Source organism: Bos javanicus, chromosome 28 (genome assembly GCF_032452875.1).
Source record: "Bos javanicus breed banteng chromosome 28, ARS-OSU_banteng_1.0, whole genome shotgun sequence".
NCBI lineage: Eukaryota > Metazoa > Chordata > Mammalia > Artiodactyla > Bovidae > Bos > Bos javanicus.
Window position 1 is genome coordinate 30667248 of NC_083895.1, and position 16457 is coordinate 30683704.

A 16457-nucleotide genomic window follows, 5' to 3' on the forward strand; every position below is an offset into this window, starting at 1 on the left:
TCCTTCTAGAGTTTGCTTATGTGTAAAGTAGTCAGTAGGAATATAAATGCTTTTCTTCTGTTGCACCAATTGTAGCATACTATATATATTGTCCCAGATTATTTTCACTTTTAATGGGTAGAGATACAATATATCCAGAAAAGGAGAGATGCTCTGGGGAGTGGGAACAGCATAAGCAAAACTATGGAGGTGGCATTTAAGGGAGAGATTTGAAGACTGACAACAACAACAACAAAAGGACTAGAAAAGCACAGTTATATCATTTTGTGAAGAGCTTTAAATGCTGGCAGAATCCAGTGAGAATGAGTTTAATTTTATAAACAAAACAAATGAAATGTTCTAGAGTAGGGAAGTAAAATGGTTTGAGCCCTACTTTAGGAATATTAATCTGGCAGACACATAGAGGAAAAACGTCCTTCTTTTTCTAATTAAAAAAAAAAAAACTGACAAGACGGTAGATGCTTATTAAAAGAGCTTTAGAGGCCTAGTGGGTAAGTATGACCCATCACTGCATATGTAAGTATCAGAATCAGCATATGAAAGGCACTGGCCCCTCCTTATTACCCTAGTAAAGAAATAAACTACCATATTTATGCCTGTTTATTGAAAATTCTACCATTTATTTAATAAGTATGGCTACCTATTTGTAGGTGTGGTAATAGTAGTGTTGCATTATCTCTTAAGTTCACATCCTAAAGTATTTAAAAATCAAATGGTATAATATTGGAGGTTTGTTTTAAAATACTCTTGCTTCCCTGGTGGCTCAGTTGTTAAGAGTCAGTCTGCCAGTCAGGAGACTTGGGTTTGATCCCTGATCTGGGAACATTCCATATGCCACAGAGCAACTAACTTGGGAATGACAGAGAATTATCAGTTCCTATAATATTTTAAAAACTGAATTATAATGCATTATTATCTACTCTGCTTCCTATCCATACAATTGTTCACTGATGGCTCTTTAAATTTCTTCTGTCTATAGTTTCTCAAAAAAAAAAAAAAATAGAGCTTTAGAGGAAGACATAGAGAAATCTGTGAAATACATACACACACACACACACACACACACACACACATATGAATTTCTTTTTAAGACACAGAAATTTGATAGTGATTACTTTTGGGAAATCAGAGCAGTTACACCTTTTTGTATTGCTTGAATTTAATTTACCATGTGTATTTGTTCTTTTATAACAAGAATAAAAAAAAAAAAAGAGAGAAAACCTAAACTAAGCAGGTTTTGTGTGAAATAATTCTCAGATGATACTTTAATTCTTCTTTAAGAAAAGGAAGTCACCAGCAAAAAGGAAGAAAACACAGAAGTCACATTTAAAATCTACATCTCAAATCTGTACAATTTCCACCAGCCACAGAAAAAAATATTACTAAATGGATAAAAATGTAGTCATTTTCAATAATGGAATTCCTTAAGAATTACTATTTTTTGATAAAGCTGGCTTCTTTAATTTTTTTAATTTTTATTTTTTAATTGGTGGAAAACTGCTTTACAATGTTTTGTTGGTTTGTGCAGTACAATACAAATCAGTCATAATTACATATACATGTGTGTGTGTGTGTGTGTGTATATATACACACACACACACACATCTCCCTCCCTCTTGAGCCTCCCTCCCCCTTACCCCATCCCTCTAGGCCATCACAGAGCACAGGCTGGGTTCCCTATGTTATACAGCAACTTCCCACTATCTATCTATCTTACACATAATAGTGCATATATGTCAACGCTACTGTCTCAATTCATCCCATCCTCACCTTCCCCCACTTTAGCCACAAGTCTGTTCTCTACTAGCTTCATCAGTGCCATTTTTCTAGATTCCATACATATGCATTAATATGATACTTGTTTAAGAATTATTAATAAAACTGTAATACCTTGCTACTAACTCTGGAAATTCTTTTGTAATTTGCTTCACTATATAAACAATAAACCATTCATCCTCAATGTTATCCCCAAACTTTGTCATGCCAAATATATGAGCAGGAACATCTCCTAAAAATAAGAGAAAAGCAATGATATAATCAAATAAATTTATCCATTCAAATCAAAGTACAAGCAATCATTCAATTAAACAAACTGTTATTGACTGGCTATGCTCCAGGAGTGTGGCCACATACTGGGAGCTGGGGTTGCAATCCTGAACAAGATATAAGAAGCTTACTCTTGAAGAGCTTAGAGTCTGGACAACAGGAGATAGACAACCAATCACAAAACAAGATGATGAACAGAGGTGTACACTGAGGGCTACGCGGTCACAAAGTGTGTGATAGCTGAGCTCTGCGCCTCTGGAGGAATGACCACAGTAGGCTTTCCAGAAAGAGAGAGCACGTGCATGCGTAAGGGCACAGAGGCATGACAGATGATTGTGTGTTCTGGGAGTATCAGCAGAAAGTTTCAAACAAGTGCATTATCCAAAAACATGTAGAACTTAAACAATATACTCAGATAGCCAATGGGTCAAAGAAGAAGTCATAAGGGGAATTATAAAATATTGGGAGACTAATGAAAACCAGGGCTTCCCTGGTGGCTTAGACATTGAAGAATCTACCCACAATGCAGGAGACCCAGGTTCAATCCCTGGGTGGGGAAGATCCTCTGGAGGAGGAGATGGCAACCCACTCCAGTATTCTTATGCAGAGAATTCCATGGACAGAGGAGCCTGGCAAGTTACAGTCCATGGGGTTGCAATGAGTCAGACACACAACTGACCAACTAACACTTTCACTTTAACACTTTCAATGAAAACCGAGACAACAAACCAAACATATGGGATACAGAGAAAGCAGTGCTAGGAGGAAGTTTACAGTCATAAAAAGATCTCAGATCAACAACGTAGCCTTATACCTTAATGAACTAGAAAAAGAAGAACTAAACTCCAAGCTGGAGGAGGGAAATAATGAAGATTAGAGCAGAGATCAATGAAATAAAGAATAGGAAAACAATATTTTAAAAAATCAACTAAACTGAGTTGGTTTGTTTAAAAGATCAACAAAATTGACAAAACATTAGATTAAGTAAAACTGACTCAAATAGCTAAAATCAGAAATGAAAGAGGGAATATCACAACCTATGCCACAGAAATAAGAATTATAAGAAAACACAATGAACAACTGTATACCAACACACTGGATAACTTAGAAGAAATGCATAAATTTCTGGAAATATACAACTTATCAAGACTGGAACACACAGAAGTAGAAAACCTGTACATATCTATAAAAGTAAGGAAAGTGAATTAATAATCAGAAACTTCTCAACAAAGAAAAGCCCAGGACTAGATGACTTCACTGGAAAACTCTACCAAACATCTGAAGAAGAATTAACATAATAAAAATAAAAAAAAACACTGAAGAGGAGGAAACATTCCCAAACTTATTTTATGAGGCCAGCATGAGCCAACAAAACACTTGCAAACTAATTCAACAACATGTTAAAAGGATTGTACACCATGACCAACTGAGATTTATTCCTAGAATGCAAGATGATTTGACACAGGAAAACCAACTGACGTAATATACCATATTAACAGAATGAAGGTCAAACAAGTGTACTGTGGAGTGTCTCAAGAGTTGCCATGGCAAAAAAAGCGCCACACAGGTGGGACAAACTGCCCAACCAACTCCTCTCCCTGCTCCAGATCTCCCAAGTTTCTTCAGCTAGAGAAGCTCCAGTTAGAGTGCCTTCATTTTTATCTACCTTACATATTAAGGGCTTCCCTTGTGGCTCAGCTGGTAAAGAATCCTCCTGCAATGAGGGAGACCTGGGTTCAATCCCTGGGTTGGGAAGATCCTCTGGAGAACGGAAAGGCTACCCACTGGAGAATTCTCTGGCCTGGAGAATTCCATGGACTGTATAGTCCATGCGGTCACAGAGTCGGACATGACTGACTTTCACTTTACATATTAAAACTTCAATTTTAATTTCATCCAGAAGCAATGCAGAACAGTTGCACGGTGTTAGGAGAGTGACATGATCAGATTCGTTTTACAAAGGTAACTGTCAACTCTGTCAGGAACTGGAGACATTGGGACCAGAGAGATTAGTTAGGGGGCCACTGTAGTCTTCCAGATGAAGAGGGCCTAGACTGTAGCCAAAGAGATGTGAGAAAGGGTCAGATTTCAGGGGTAATAACAGTAGGATTTAGTGCCTGTGGAACATGGTGAAGTGAGGATTTGAGGATGATTTTAAATTACTAACAAGCTTGACTACTAGGTGGATAGTAATACGATTAAGCAAGACAAGAAAACACTGTGTAAAAATTATTTTTGACAAAAAAGATAGGGAATTGGTTTTGGCTGTGTTATGCTAATGGGACAGTGTTCTTGCCAGTAAGTATCACACATATCAGTGATAAGGCATTCAATAAAATTAACGTTTTACATTTGGCAACTGCTAGCCAAAAGGTCAGAGAAGGCGATGGCACCCCACTCCAGTACTCTTGCCTGGAAAATCCCATGGACGGAGGAGCCTGGTAGGGTGCAGCCCATGGGGTCGCTAAGAGTCGGACACGACTGAGGGACTTCACTTTCACTTTTCACTTTCATGCATTGGAGAAGGAAATGGCAACCCACTCCAGTGTTCTTGCCTGGAGAATCCCAGGGACGGGGGAGCCTGGTGGGCTGCAGTCCATGGGGTCGCACAGAGTTGGACACGACTGAGCGACTTAGCAGCAGCAGCAGCAGCCAAAAGGTAACAGAGAAGCACTAAAATGAGCCAGAATGAAGGAATCACAAGATGTCAGGCTCCTGATATGAAATAAGACCCCACAGAAGTTGTTGTTGTATTAGTAGAGCCTTGGTAAGTTATCCATGACTCATTTTAGTAAAGTTATAAGAAATGAGATGACAAAGTGCCATTATTTGGCCACAGGTCAGACCTCAAGCACTGACAATACAGGGAAGCAGTGAAGGAATGACAGAATGCTTCTGTGTGGAAAATAGTGGTTACTTAGCTCAATCATTTCTCTTTATAAGCCAAGCAGAGCCACTCTTACACCCTTAGCAAAACAACTATTTGAAACAAGGCAGCCTAGTAAGCACACCATCAAGACTGAGGAATACAGAGTAACAGCTGAAAGAACTATGGTTAAAGAAGCCAGCCTGAACCTGTTTAGTGTAGGTACCTAGATATATGATGGCATAGTAAAGTTCAAAAGAAAAGCCATGGCTTGATAATGTTGAGTATATATTGATTCCTAAGATAATGACTGTTAGAAAGCTTTCATCAACATGAATTTTTAAAAAAATTTTTTAAGTTCAAGAGCTTAATTGAATTTCGGCAAATACCATAAAAGTTCAGGATATAAATCTCCTGACAACACTGAATGAACTGTGGACTATTACACATCACTGGTGTCAGAATGACATCAAGAGTCACATGTATCAAAGCAAGATAAGCAAAAGAACCTTACCTTTCCCAGGTTTATATTTGAGATTGAAAGGCTGATTCTGCCAGATATAGGGGACCAGCATGGGTGCAAACTGGGTCATTATCCTCTCAATACACTTTTGAAGGATCTCTCTGTGTTCTTCTGGGTCCCCTGGTTTATCTGGTATCAGGAACAGGCGATACTCTACGGTGTCTTCCACTGTAGCAAACTTCATATTTTCCTCCATTCTTCTTTGAAAGTTACATTTAAAGTTTCAATAATATAAGCCATATAGAATAATGTAGAAGTAATATCCTAGTCCCTGAACTATGCTAGGCAATTCCATTAACATTGTTTCCCCAAATTCAATGATTCACATACCATCATCATGATTTTTGCATTGACCACATACCAACTATGGTAACACTTATTTAATATTCTTTTAATGATAGCTTTATACTTATATTAAAAGAACTTTTAATATACAATAAATGGAAATCCACTACCACATTCCCAAACTAATAAATAAGCATTAAGAATAAAATAAAAAATGTTTGCCCTTGCATTATCAGTGGTGTGTAAAACACACTTTTGGAAACATTGCAATAACATCTTTTGAAACACTATCAAAAGTCCCAGGTCTGCCAAAAGTCCCAGTTGTGTTCTGGGCATTTCATTTTCCCTTTCTGTGGCTTTTCCCTTAATTGGAGAATAAGACTGTTACCTATCATCTCTATAATCCTTCCCTAGTTAAATTTTTAATATTTAAATGTTCTTAAGCACAATCTCCTTCCTCTGCAGAATTTAAATCTTTCCCATTGTGTGGGATAGAGGAATTCAAAACTACAAAACATTCATTCCTATCATTTCACCCCCAAATAATCTGCCCATGGCTCTTGATCCTACAACTATCTGTTCTAAATTTTCCCCCTTTTCAGGTTTCAGAGGGTATAGCTCTGGGATATTAGGAGGTGGTGAATAACTGTTTTCTAAAGGTTTCGCTTACATACAAAAGTACTAGTTCACTACTGTAGCCAGGAGAGGCTTGGTACGGAGAAGGCAACGGCAACCCACTCCAGTACTCTTGCTGGAAAATCCCACGGATGGAGGAGCCTAGTGGGCTGCCGTCTATGGGGTCGCACAGAGTCGGACACGACTGAAGCGACTTAGCAACAGCAGCAGCAGCAGCAGAGGCTTGGTAAAAGAAAAAACTGCGCTGGATTGTCCACTTTACGGCTGCAATTCTATTTTCAGACTTGTTTTTCTAACGGATTAGTAAAATGAGGTCCAAAGGAACTTGCGTCTTCTATCCAGACATTCTTTCACTACAGACCGTCCAAATTATCATTTGGCCTTTTAACCCAAGTGCCTGCGTGCTAAGTCGCTTCAGTCGTGTCCGATTCTTTGCGACCCTATGGATTGGGAATTCATGGGATTCTCCAGGCAAGAATACTGGAGTGGGTCGCCATTTCCTTCTCCAGGGGATCTTCCCGATCCAGGGATCGAACCCGGGCCTGTCCCACTGCAGACAGATTCTTTACTATCTGAGCCACCAGGAAAGCCTTATTATGAAGAATTTCGTGACAGGGCTGAAGTGAAGTCTTTCAGTCGTGTCCGACTCTTTGCAACCCCATGAACTGTAGGCTCCTCCGTCCATGGGATTTTCCAGGCAAGAATACTGGAGTGGGTTGCCATTTCCTTCCCAGGAGATCTTCCCAACCCAGGGATTGAACTCGGGTCTCCAGCATTGTAGGCAGACGCTTTACAGTCTGAGGCACCAGGGAAGTCCTCTAGTGACAGGGCTAGAAGGGACTTTTGGGACCACGAAGGCTAACTCCACACTGTATATATGAGAAAACTGGGAGCATAGCAAGAGGAGCAACCAAGCACCAGAGGCCTGGCTTGGAGTCTAGGGGCTCTTTACTCAGACTAGGCTCTCTCCTTCACCCAACAAAATGAAGCAAATTCCGCTTACCGTTCTGGGCCTGGGCCTCTTGGGCAAGTCTTTGTTGCAGCACCTTTCCTTAGCCGTCTCTCCTACCTAGTGAGCTGGTGGGGAACTGCCAGCAGTAGACACAGCCTGGCCCAGGATGGGTCCACACGTTCGTCTGGAACCAGAACCAGAGGAAACTCCGAAAATCAGAAACGACTCAGCCTCGGAACCCCAGGCCGTCGTCCCGATGCACGTCGGCGGAAACATTAGGCGAGTGCTCCTGTGATATCGTCACTTCCGCCCCCACAGGCAAGCCGGAAGACTAGGGAGGTGGGGACCCTGGGAAAGTGGCGATCTGGAGTCTAGGAAACGGGGCGTGACGGGGCCGGAAGGTGGCGGGAGGGGGCCGAGCCGGAGCGGGCGCGAGGGCCAGGCTTGGAGGCCCCCAGCCTGGCTTGTCCGCCCCCGCCGAGGCTGAGGAGGAAGAGGAGGATGACCTCCAGATACACTAGGAAGGCGGTGCCACAGAACTTGGAGTTGTGAGTGAACTGCTCAGTTACTCCAGCCCGGGCCGGGGGGTGCCGAGGGGGGTCGCAGGCGCGCTGGGGACCCTTCCTGCCCAGTCCCTTGCTCCTTTTACCTTTCCCAGGGTGAGGGAAAAGAACATCTTTGTAATTTTCTCCTACCAGCTTTGCCGGACGTTGGCCCTTCTGTTTCCTTCTCCCGCTAATAAGGGCATGTTACTTGTGCTGTCCCAGAAACTTGGTCTGTTTGGCCTGCACTTCTTGAGCTTAGGGACTTGGTTTCCTAAGGCATTTTGTAGTTTCCACGTGTCTCATGCCCCAGTGTCAATGGCCATTGACAACTAGTGAAGCTGTTAATAGCTGAATGCTACAAGAAAGTTGAATACGTCTGGTGCCAACCGCAATGCAAAGCTACTTATATGCATTAGCTCACAACTCTTATCAATAAGGATACCAGATAGGAACTATTATTATTTTGCACAGATAAAGATCTCAGGTTTAAAGGTTGTAGCATGCCAGAGATCACACGGCCAGAAGGTGGTGGAACTGAAATATAAACCTGTTGTCTGATTTTGAAGCTTGTGGGGATAACCATTACACATAACTGCCTCCCCACCTCTGCAACTTAGTGTCAGAATCCTTGAGAATCAGTTTTGCTTTTGAGACTTTAGAGAGCAAGTGTGCTGTGTGCTAAGTCACTTCATTCTTTTCCAACTCTTAGATACTCTCTGGATCACCATAGAAGCTCCTCGGTCTATGGGATTTTTCCAGGCAAGAATACCGGAGTGGGTTGCCATGCCCTCCTCCAAGGGATCTTCCTGATGCAGGGATGGAACCTGGGTTTCCCATATTGCAGGCAGATTCTTTACCATCTGAGCCACCAGGGAAGCCCAGAGAGCAAATATTTCTGGCTTAAAGACCCACCTCCCACCCCTAGTGAAATGTTGTAATTTAGAAAGTAATGATACTGTCATACATTTGTTAATACTTTAGACTTCCCTGGTGGCTCAGACGGTAAAGTGTCTTGCTTACAATGAGGGAGACCTGGGTTCGATCCCTGGGTCGGGAAGATACAAAGCAAATGGCAACCCACTCCAGTACTCTTGCCTGGAAAATCCCATGGATGGAGGAGCTTGGTAGGCTACAGTCCATGGGGTTGCAAAGAGTCGGACAGGACTGAGCGATTTCACTTTCACTATACTTTCAAAAATACTTTCACATCTTCATTCTTGTGACAACTCTGTAAGATGAGTATGATTATCTTAAGTTTTTCAGCAGATGAAATATAAGAAAGGTACATACCTTAAGATTATATAACCAATAGGTTTTGAGCTTGGGCTTTTCAACCCCAAATACCAATTTTTTTTCTTCCACGGAACTGTGTAATTTTAACAACCATACATTTATTAACTATTACCTATACAGAGTAATAACAGGCATGGTATTTTCAGTTACATCTGGGTTTGTGTTTAGACTCTTTTCTAGCCTTATTAATTGTAGGCAAATTACTAAATTTTTGAGCTTTCACTTCTGCAATATAGGCTAAGACCTTATCTAAAAGTGATGGCATAGAGCTTGACACATAGTAGGTCCTCAGTAAGTGGTAATTTCCTTGTCCCTTCCCACCTCTATTTGGTACAATAGCCATACAAAGAAAATCAGTCTATGATCTTCCCTTGCCTTTCAGAAGCTTGTTATCTATTAAATAATAGGATAGAACACAGAAGCAACTCAGTTAAGCTTTTTAGGAACTAGGAAGAAGAAAGTCATTTCCAAATCTAGGGAGCAGGGCTTAGCCAAAAACCTGCTTTTATAATTAATTCTGACCATTATGAGAGTGAAAAAAAGTATCATTTATGGAAAAAAATTGTTGATTGCATTTATTGGACCGGTATTATTGACCCAGAATGGTTATGATGTTGTTGTTTAGTCACCTGACTCTTTTGTGACCCCATGGACTGTAGCCCACCAGGCTCTTCTGAACATGGGATGTCCCAGGCAAGAATACTGGAGTGGGTTGCCATTTCCTTCTCCAGGGGATCTTCCTGACCCAGGGATAGAACCTGCTTTCTCTGCCTTGGCAAGCAGATTCTTTACCACTGAACGCTTGGTTATGTTACTTGTTCTCTATTGTTGATTTCATACTCCCTAAAGATAACTCTCCCAAAAGATGATTCTCTAGAAGTGTCAGAATAGTGTGAATAATGACAATAATGAAGATTATATGCATTTAAATAACAGTATATTAAAGGTACTTTTCCCTTTTGGTGTTATAATGATAATTTGCTTTGAAGAACTAACTTTAGTTTTCTAATAGTTACAAATTATAGATATTAAAAAGATTTTGGCATAAGCATACAGCTTAACATTTTTAAAATGATAAATCTCAAGCATAATTGTATAGTGGATAATATAATGACCTACATTAAAACAGTTATCAAAATTTTAGTATATTTGCTTCATATTTCATCTGTATATTTTTCAGCCTGTCATCCATGAAATATTGGAAAACCCCAGACATTATCATTTCACCCCATTTCTAAAAATTATATACATTTTCTTATTTAATAACCATAAGTCTATGATCAAAGTTAATATATCTTTGGTATTATCTGATTGTTACTTCATAACCAAATTTCTCTGACAGACTAAAATATGTCTTAAGTTTCTATTTCATCGCTGGAATCCACATTTCTGATCACCACCACTGTTTCAAAGACAAGCTTTTGGTTATAATATTATTGAATGAGAGAAGAAAAAAGCTCTCCACTAATTCAGCTCCACCATTTGAGAAATAATTTAAAGTACAAGCTCTGCTGAGTGGGTCTTTATATACAAAAATGGTACAATTTATTAAAATCTCAAACTATTCATCTGCTCTGAGCAGCCTCAGACTATCTGGATTTGAATCCTGGCTCCATCACTTTCTAGCCATATGACCTTAAGCAAGTCACTTAATCCTTCAGTACCTCACTTTCCTTTCTTGTGAAACAAGAGTATTACATTTATAATACACATTTCCGTATTAAAAGCCCTGGGAAAACCTATTGTAAATAAACCTGTGTAACTTTGTTTAACCTATCAAGTTATTTGACTATAGGATTTTGTGGGGAAAGAAAGTCTACTATAGATAATTAGGACTGGAACATACAATAATTGACCCCATAGTTTATTCTGAGGCTTCCCTAGTGGCTCAGGTGGTAAAGAGTCTACTTGCAGTGTGGGAGACCCAGGTTCGACCCCTGGGTCAGGAAGATCCCCTGGAGAAGGGAGTGGCTACCCACTCCAGTATTCTTGCCTGGAGAATCCATGGACAGAGGAGCCTGACGGGCTACAGTCTATAGGGTCACGAAGAGTCAGACACAACTGAAGCAACTAACACTTCCACTTTTTTCATAGTTTATTCTAACGCACATGTTGAACTCTCTAGAACAGCACGGTTCAATAGAAATATAATACAAAACACATAACTTAAAATTTTCAGATACGTTAAAAAATAGTAGAAACAGGTGAAATTAACTTTTTAATCTTTTAAAGTAACTATGGACTTACAGGAAGTTACAAAAATAGTGCATAGAGTCCCATGAACCCTTCACTCAGATTCCCCCAATGATGACAACTTATGTAGCTTTCAAAGCCATGAAACTGACATTGGTACAGTACTGTTAAGCAGACTGCAAACCTTACCCAGTTTTCATCAATTTTTATATCCACTCTTTTGTGTATGTGTATGTATACATAGTTCTATGCAATTTGGTCTCGTTTATATATTTATTAAACCACCAGTGCAATCAAGATACAGCGCTGTTCTATCACCACCAAGGAACATCCTTATATACCCCTTTTTAGTCACTTCCATTCCTTTCTCCATACCCTGGAACCACTAATCTTTTCTTCACCTCTCTATTTTTCTCATTTGTGAGTGTAATATAAACAGAATCATATAGTATATGTAACCTTTAGAGATTGGCTTTTTTCAGTAAGTATAATGCCTTTGCAATCCATCCAAGTTGTTGCATGTATCAGTTCACTCCTTTTTATTGCTAAATCATATTCCACTATGTGTGTAGAGATACCAAAGTTTAATTATTCCCCTGTGCAAGGACATTTCAGTTCTTCTAATTTTTTTCCAATTATAAATAAAGCTGCTCTGAATGTTTGTGTACAGATTTTGTGTGAACATAAATTTTCATTTCTCTGGGATTAAATACCCAAGAGTGCAATAGGTAGGTCTTATGATAAATGCATGCATTTAGTTTTATAAGAAACTGTGAAATTATTCCAGAGTGGTTGTACCATTTTACATTCCTACCAGCAATGTATGAGAAATCCAGTTTCTCCATATCTTTGCCTGCATTTAGTGTTATCACTGTATTTTATCTTAGCTGTTCTAATAAGTATGTTTTATACCTTATTATGTTTTCAATTTGCAGTGAAATAAGTTGTAATATATTTTGTTTAACCCCTGTATATCCGGAATATTATCATTTTAACATGTAACCAAAATGAAATAATTAGTGGTACATTCTTGTTGTACTAAGACTTCAAAATTCTGTGTGTTTTACTGAGCGACTTCACTTTCCCTTTTCACTTTCATGCACTGGAGAAGGAAATGGCAACCCACTCCAGTGTTCTTGCCTGCAGAATCTCAGGGACGGGGAGCCTGGTGGGCTGCCGTCTCTGGGGTCGCACAGAGTCGGACACGACTGAAGTGACTTAGCAGCAGCAGCAGCAGCAGCATTTCCAGCTGACCACATTTTAACTCCTAGTGGCTAATGGCTATTGCATTGGATAGTTCCTGAACAGCAAGAAGTAGGTGACTTAACTTGTAGATCAAGTTACTGAAAAGTATATATTTTTTTCTTTACAAAAAAATATAACTGTTTTTCCATTTCACAGGAAAAGAATAACAAAACATGCTCTTAATCATCATCCTCTTCCTGAGCAACTGGATGAAATTTCCTCTACCAATGACAGCCATGAAAAAGACCTAAGTTCCCAAAGGTAATGACACAAAGTGTACTGTTTGCTTATTGCACTTGATAATGGCAAAAGTTTTGGGCTTTTTGCCTTAGGATTGGTATCAAGCCTTGTACTAATTAAACAAAAGAATTTTTGTCACATTTTTCAATACCATTCAACTTCCATTCTGGAACAACTAGTGGAAACATACTTATTTTTGTAATCTTTGAAAAACAGTATTATGAGGTAGTTAATAGCAGAAACTCAGGAGGAATCCAAACAGACCTGATTTTTAATCTTGGTTTTGCCACCTATTAGCTGAATAGTATTGGGCAAGTTATTTACCTGGTAATAGTATCCCTTAAAGGATGTAGTGAATATAAATGAGATAAAATATAGTAAACGCAGAGTAAATATTAGCTGCAATTATTATTTTAAGAAATAGGACAGAGGAGATGGTAACTTCACAGAGGGTTCTGAAAAGCAATTGTGGTATCATACAAAAATTATAGTCATAAAACCTTGTTTCAAAATCTAGTACTAAATTGCAAGAGTTTTTGTCTTAAAGTACATCACTAGATGTACTGGTGAGTTTTACATCACCAGATTGCTGTGAGGATAAAATGCAGTTAATGTCTGTGAAAGTGCTTAGTAAACCAGAAGTGGCATACAAGTTCACATATTATTCCTAGTATTTCTGAAATGTCTTCAGTTTCTTGAGGGCAGATGTTATAAGTGAAGTGTTAAAAAATATTAATTGTAAACTAAGATTAGAATTATTTAGAATGGCTGCCATCAATTCTGTAGGAATTGGGTCAGACTTTACTGTGATGCTTACATTTCAAATTCTTCATTTATTTTTGTCTCTCTGGATGTATTTGTACAAATGCCTATCACCTAAAAGATTGCTGAGTAGTTAATGCTACAGAAACTTGAGGAAATATAAGAATTTTTCTGTTTTCTCTTTTCCTTCCCACTTGTGCATTTAGTGAATCTGACATCACACAAGAATCACCTTTTACATCAGCTGACACTGGAAATTCAACATCTGCTTTTCCAAGTTATACAAGCACAGGGATCTCTACTGAGGGCAGCTCAGACTTCTCCTGGGGATATGGTGTGAGTTTTATGTTACTGGTCTAATGGAGTGCTTGTGTGACTCTTCTGGGAGTTAGGATTTGTCAGTTTGGTCAGTATATTTCATGCCTTCCCTCTCCTACATTTTTTATTTTATTTGGCCACGCCATGTGGTATGCAGGATCTTAATTCCCCAACAAAGAATCAAACAGTGGAAGTGTGGAGTCTTAACCACTGGACCACCGGGAAAGTCCCTCCTACTTTGTTTATTTACCCTTTAAAATAGCTGTAAAGAAGGCATCAATCTTCTGAGTAGTTGATCCTTAAAGATGCTTAGTGTTTGGCTTAAACAGCTGCAGGTCAGTATAGATCTGGACCCTGGATCTATTTTGCTGTGCTCAGTCCACTAATGTGTCTCTCCACTACTAATATTACCTTGTTGTTTAAAATGTTTTTGAAAGTTACTACTAAGCCATATAGACTCGGAAAGTGTTTAAAATATATTGTTAAATGAAAAAAAGCCCATTAAAAACAATATGTGTAGTGTGGTTCTAATTTTATTTTACATAGATTTTTGCTTATATATACTAGAAAAAAAGATTAAAGGTATTTACCTAAGATGTTATTCAGCTATTATTAATTGAGTGTTGTGATGAGATTTATTTATTCATTCATGACTATCTCCCATTGTATTTAAGACCAGCAACCTTCAAAGAAAATTTAAAAGACAAATTTTATGCATGTTTATCACCTTGATGCAATAGGTATTTTTATTCTGTTTAATGTTTTAGTTTTTTTGGCCACAAGGCATGTGGGATCTTAGCTCCCCAAAACCCATACCCCCAGCATTGAAAGGCAAAGTCTTAATCACTGGACTGTCAGGGAAGTCCCTTAGTTTTTTTTTAAAGGGTATCTGATGCAGTGGGGTTGATGAGGAAAAAAAAAGTATACAACTTATAGAAAAGTGCATAACTTATGTATTGGGTGTGCATGCATGCACGTGTGTGTGTATGAAAACAGTACACCGACCAAGATATAGACAGTCAGCTCCCACAAGGCTCCTCGATGCCCTCTCCCAATCCCAAAGATAACCACTATTCTGATCTCTATCACCAGGTTTTCTTCTTCTTGCCCTTCATATAAATGGAATCCTATAGTATGTATTAATAGTTATATCTGGCTACTTTTGCTTAGAATTCTTTGGACAATGCATACATGATATTGCGTATATTTGTAGTCTGTGAATTGCCTATTTATGTTTCATACTCACTTATTTTTTAATTTATCATTTTCTATTCTATTACTAATTAATAATATTAATTAGTAGGAGTTCTTTATCTTTTAGATTAGGTGTGGTGAAAGTGAAAGTCTCTCAGTTGTGTCCAACTCTTTGCGACCTCATGGACTATACAGTCTGTGGAATTCTCCAGGCCAGAATACTGGAGTGGGTAGCCTTTCCCTTCTCCAGGGGATCTTCCCAACCCAGGGATTGAACCAGGGTCTTCTGCATTGCAGGTGGATTCTTTACCAGCTGAGCTATAAGGAAGGTATACTTTTTCTCTTAAGGACTAAAGAGTAAATATTTCAGGTTTTGCAGACTGTCAGGACCCTCAGTGCTCACTGAGAAGGCAGCCTAGGCAGTGTATAAATAAATGGGCATGACAGAAGTCCAATAAAATGTTATTAGAAAACAGATTGTGGGCTGGATTTATCCCACTGGTCATAGTTTGCTGACCCCTACTCTAAATACTTTTAACAGAGACTCTTAGGAAGCTGTATTGTGTCCCTTCACCCTATAGAACTACAGAACTTTTGGTATTGTACCCAGTTGAAAACTTATTTACCAACTGCTGTTACAGGTGGAGGTAGCTAATGAATTGTACAGTAAGTCAGGAGATGGGGCTTTCTGGAATGCCATTATTTCCATTTATCCCCTTTCTCCTAATTCTTGCCTGGAACATGGACCTATGGCTAAAGGTAAAAACAGCCATTTTGAACCATAAAGCATCACTGAGGATGGAAATGATAGAAGAAACTGAATTCTTGATAGCCATGGGGCTACCGTATCAGCTGAGCTACCATATCAGCTTTTAATGCCTACCTGTAGATTAATTTTTTCATGAGAGAAAAATAAACTTTTGTTTAAGCCACTATTATTGTTCTTGTTAATAGTAACTAAGTGCAGTTCATGACTAATACACTAATTATTTGTTAAATGTATTGCAAATATCTTTTCCTGATAAGTGGCTTTTGTAATGTTCACAAATTCTTCCACACTTAGGTCTTTAATCCCCTGGAATGGTTTTTTTGTACATTCATATAGAAGGAACATAATTTTAATTTTTCTATGTGGATAATGAATTGTTTCAGCACCATTTACTGACTAGTTCAGGATTTCTAAGCAAGGGCATTTTTGGCATTTTGGATATAGCTATACAGAAGTGTCCCATATATATAGCAGGATGTTTAGTATTCATCATCTCTGCCTGTTAAATACCTGTAGCAACTCTGGTCATTGTGATCACTAAAAATGCACATACACATTTCCAGCTTCTTCCATGTGAAAGTAGTAGCATG

The 16457-nt window shown here is 38.8% G+C and overlaps 2 protein-coding genes across 5 annotated transcripts in view; one reads left to right on the forward strand and one right to left on the reverse strand.

The window, feature by feature from the left end:
- The window catches only part of ECD (ecdysoneless cell cycle regulator), a 28896-nt gene extending 21335 nt beyond the window's left edge, over window positions 1-7561 (reverse strand). The window contains exons 1-3 of one of the 2 annotated variants that reach the window (XM_061405324.1): window positions 7360-7561; window positions 5427-5635; window positions 1891-2008 (exon numbers count right to left, since the gene is read on the reverse strand). In XM_061405324.1, the coding sequence (XP_061261308.1) occupies window positions 1891-2008; window positions 5427-5631 (323 nt within the window). In that variant the 5' untranslated portion in view covers window positions 5632-5635; window positions 7360-7561. The remainder of the gene's footprint in view (window positions 1-1890; window positions 2009-5426; window positions 5636-7359) is intronic. The other variant, XM_061405325.1, reaches the window with a different exon arrangement.
- Window positions 7562-7641: 80 nt separating this feature from the next.
- Window positions 7642-16457, forward strand: part of FAM149B1 (family with sequence similarity 149 member B1) — a 49989-nt gene continuing 41173 nt past the window's right edge. For all 3 annotated transcript variants that reach the window (XM_061405328.1, XM_061405329.1, XM_061405330.1), the window contains exons 1-3: window positions 7642-7856; window positions 12741-12845; window positions 13793-13922. In XM_061405328.1, the coding sequence (XP_061261312.1) occupies window positions 7810-7856; window positions 12741-12845; window positions 13793-13922 (282 nt within the window). In that variant the 5' untranslated portion in view covers window positions 7642-7809. The remainder of the gene's footprint in view (window positions 7857-12740; window positions 12846-13792; window positions 13923-16457) is intronic.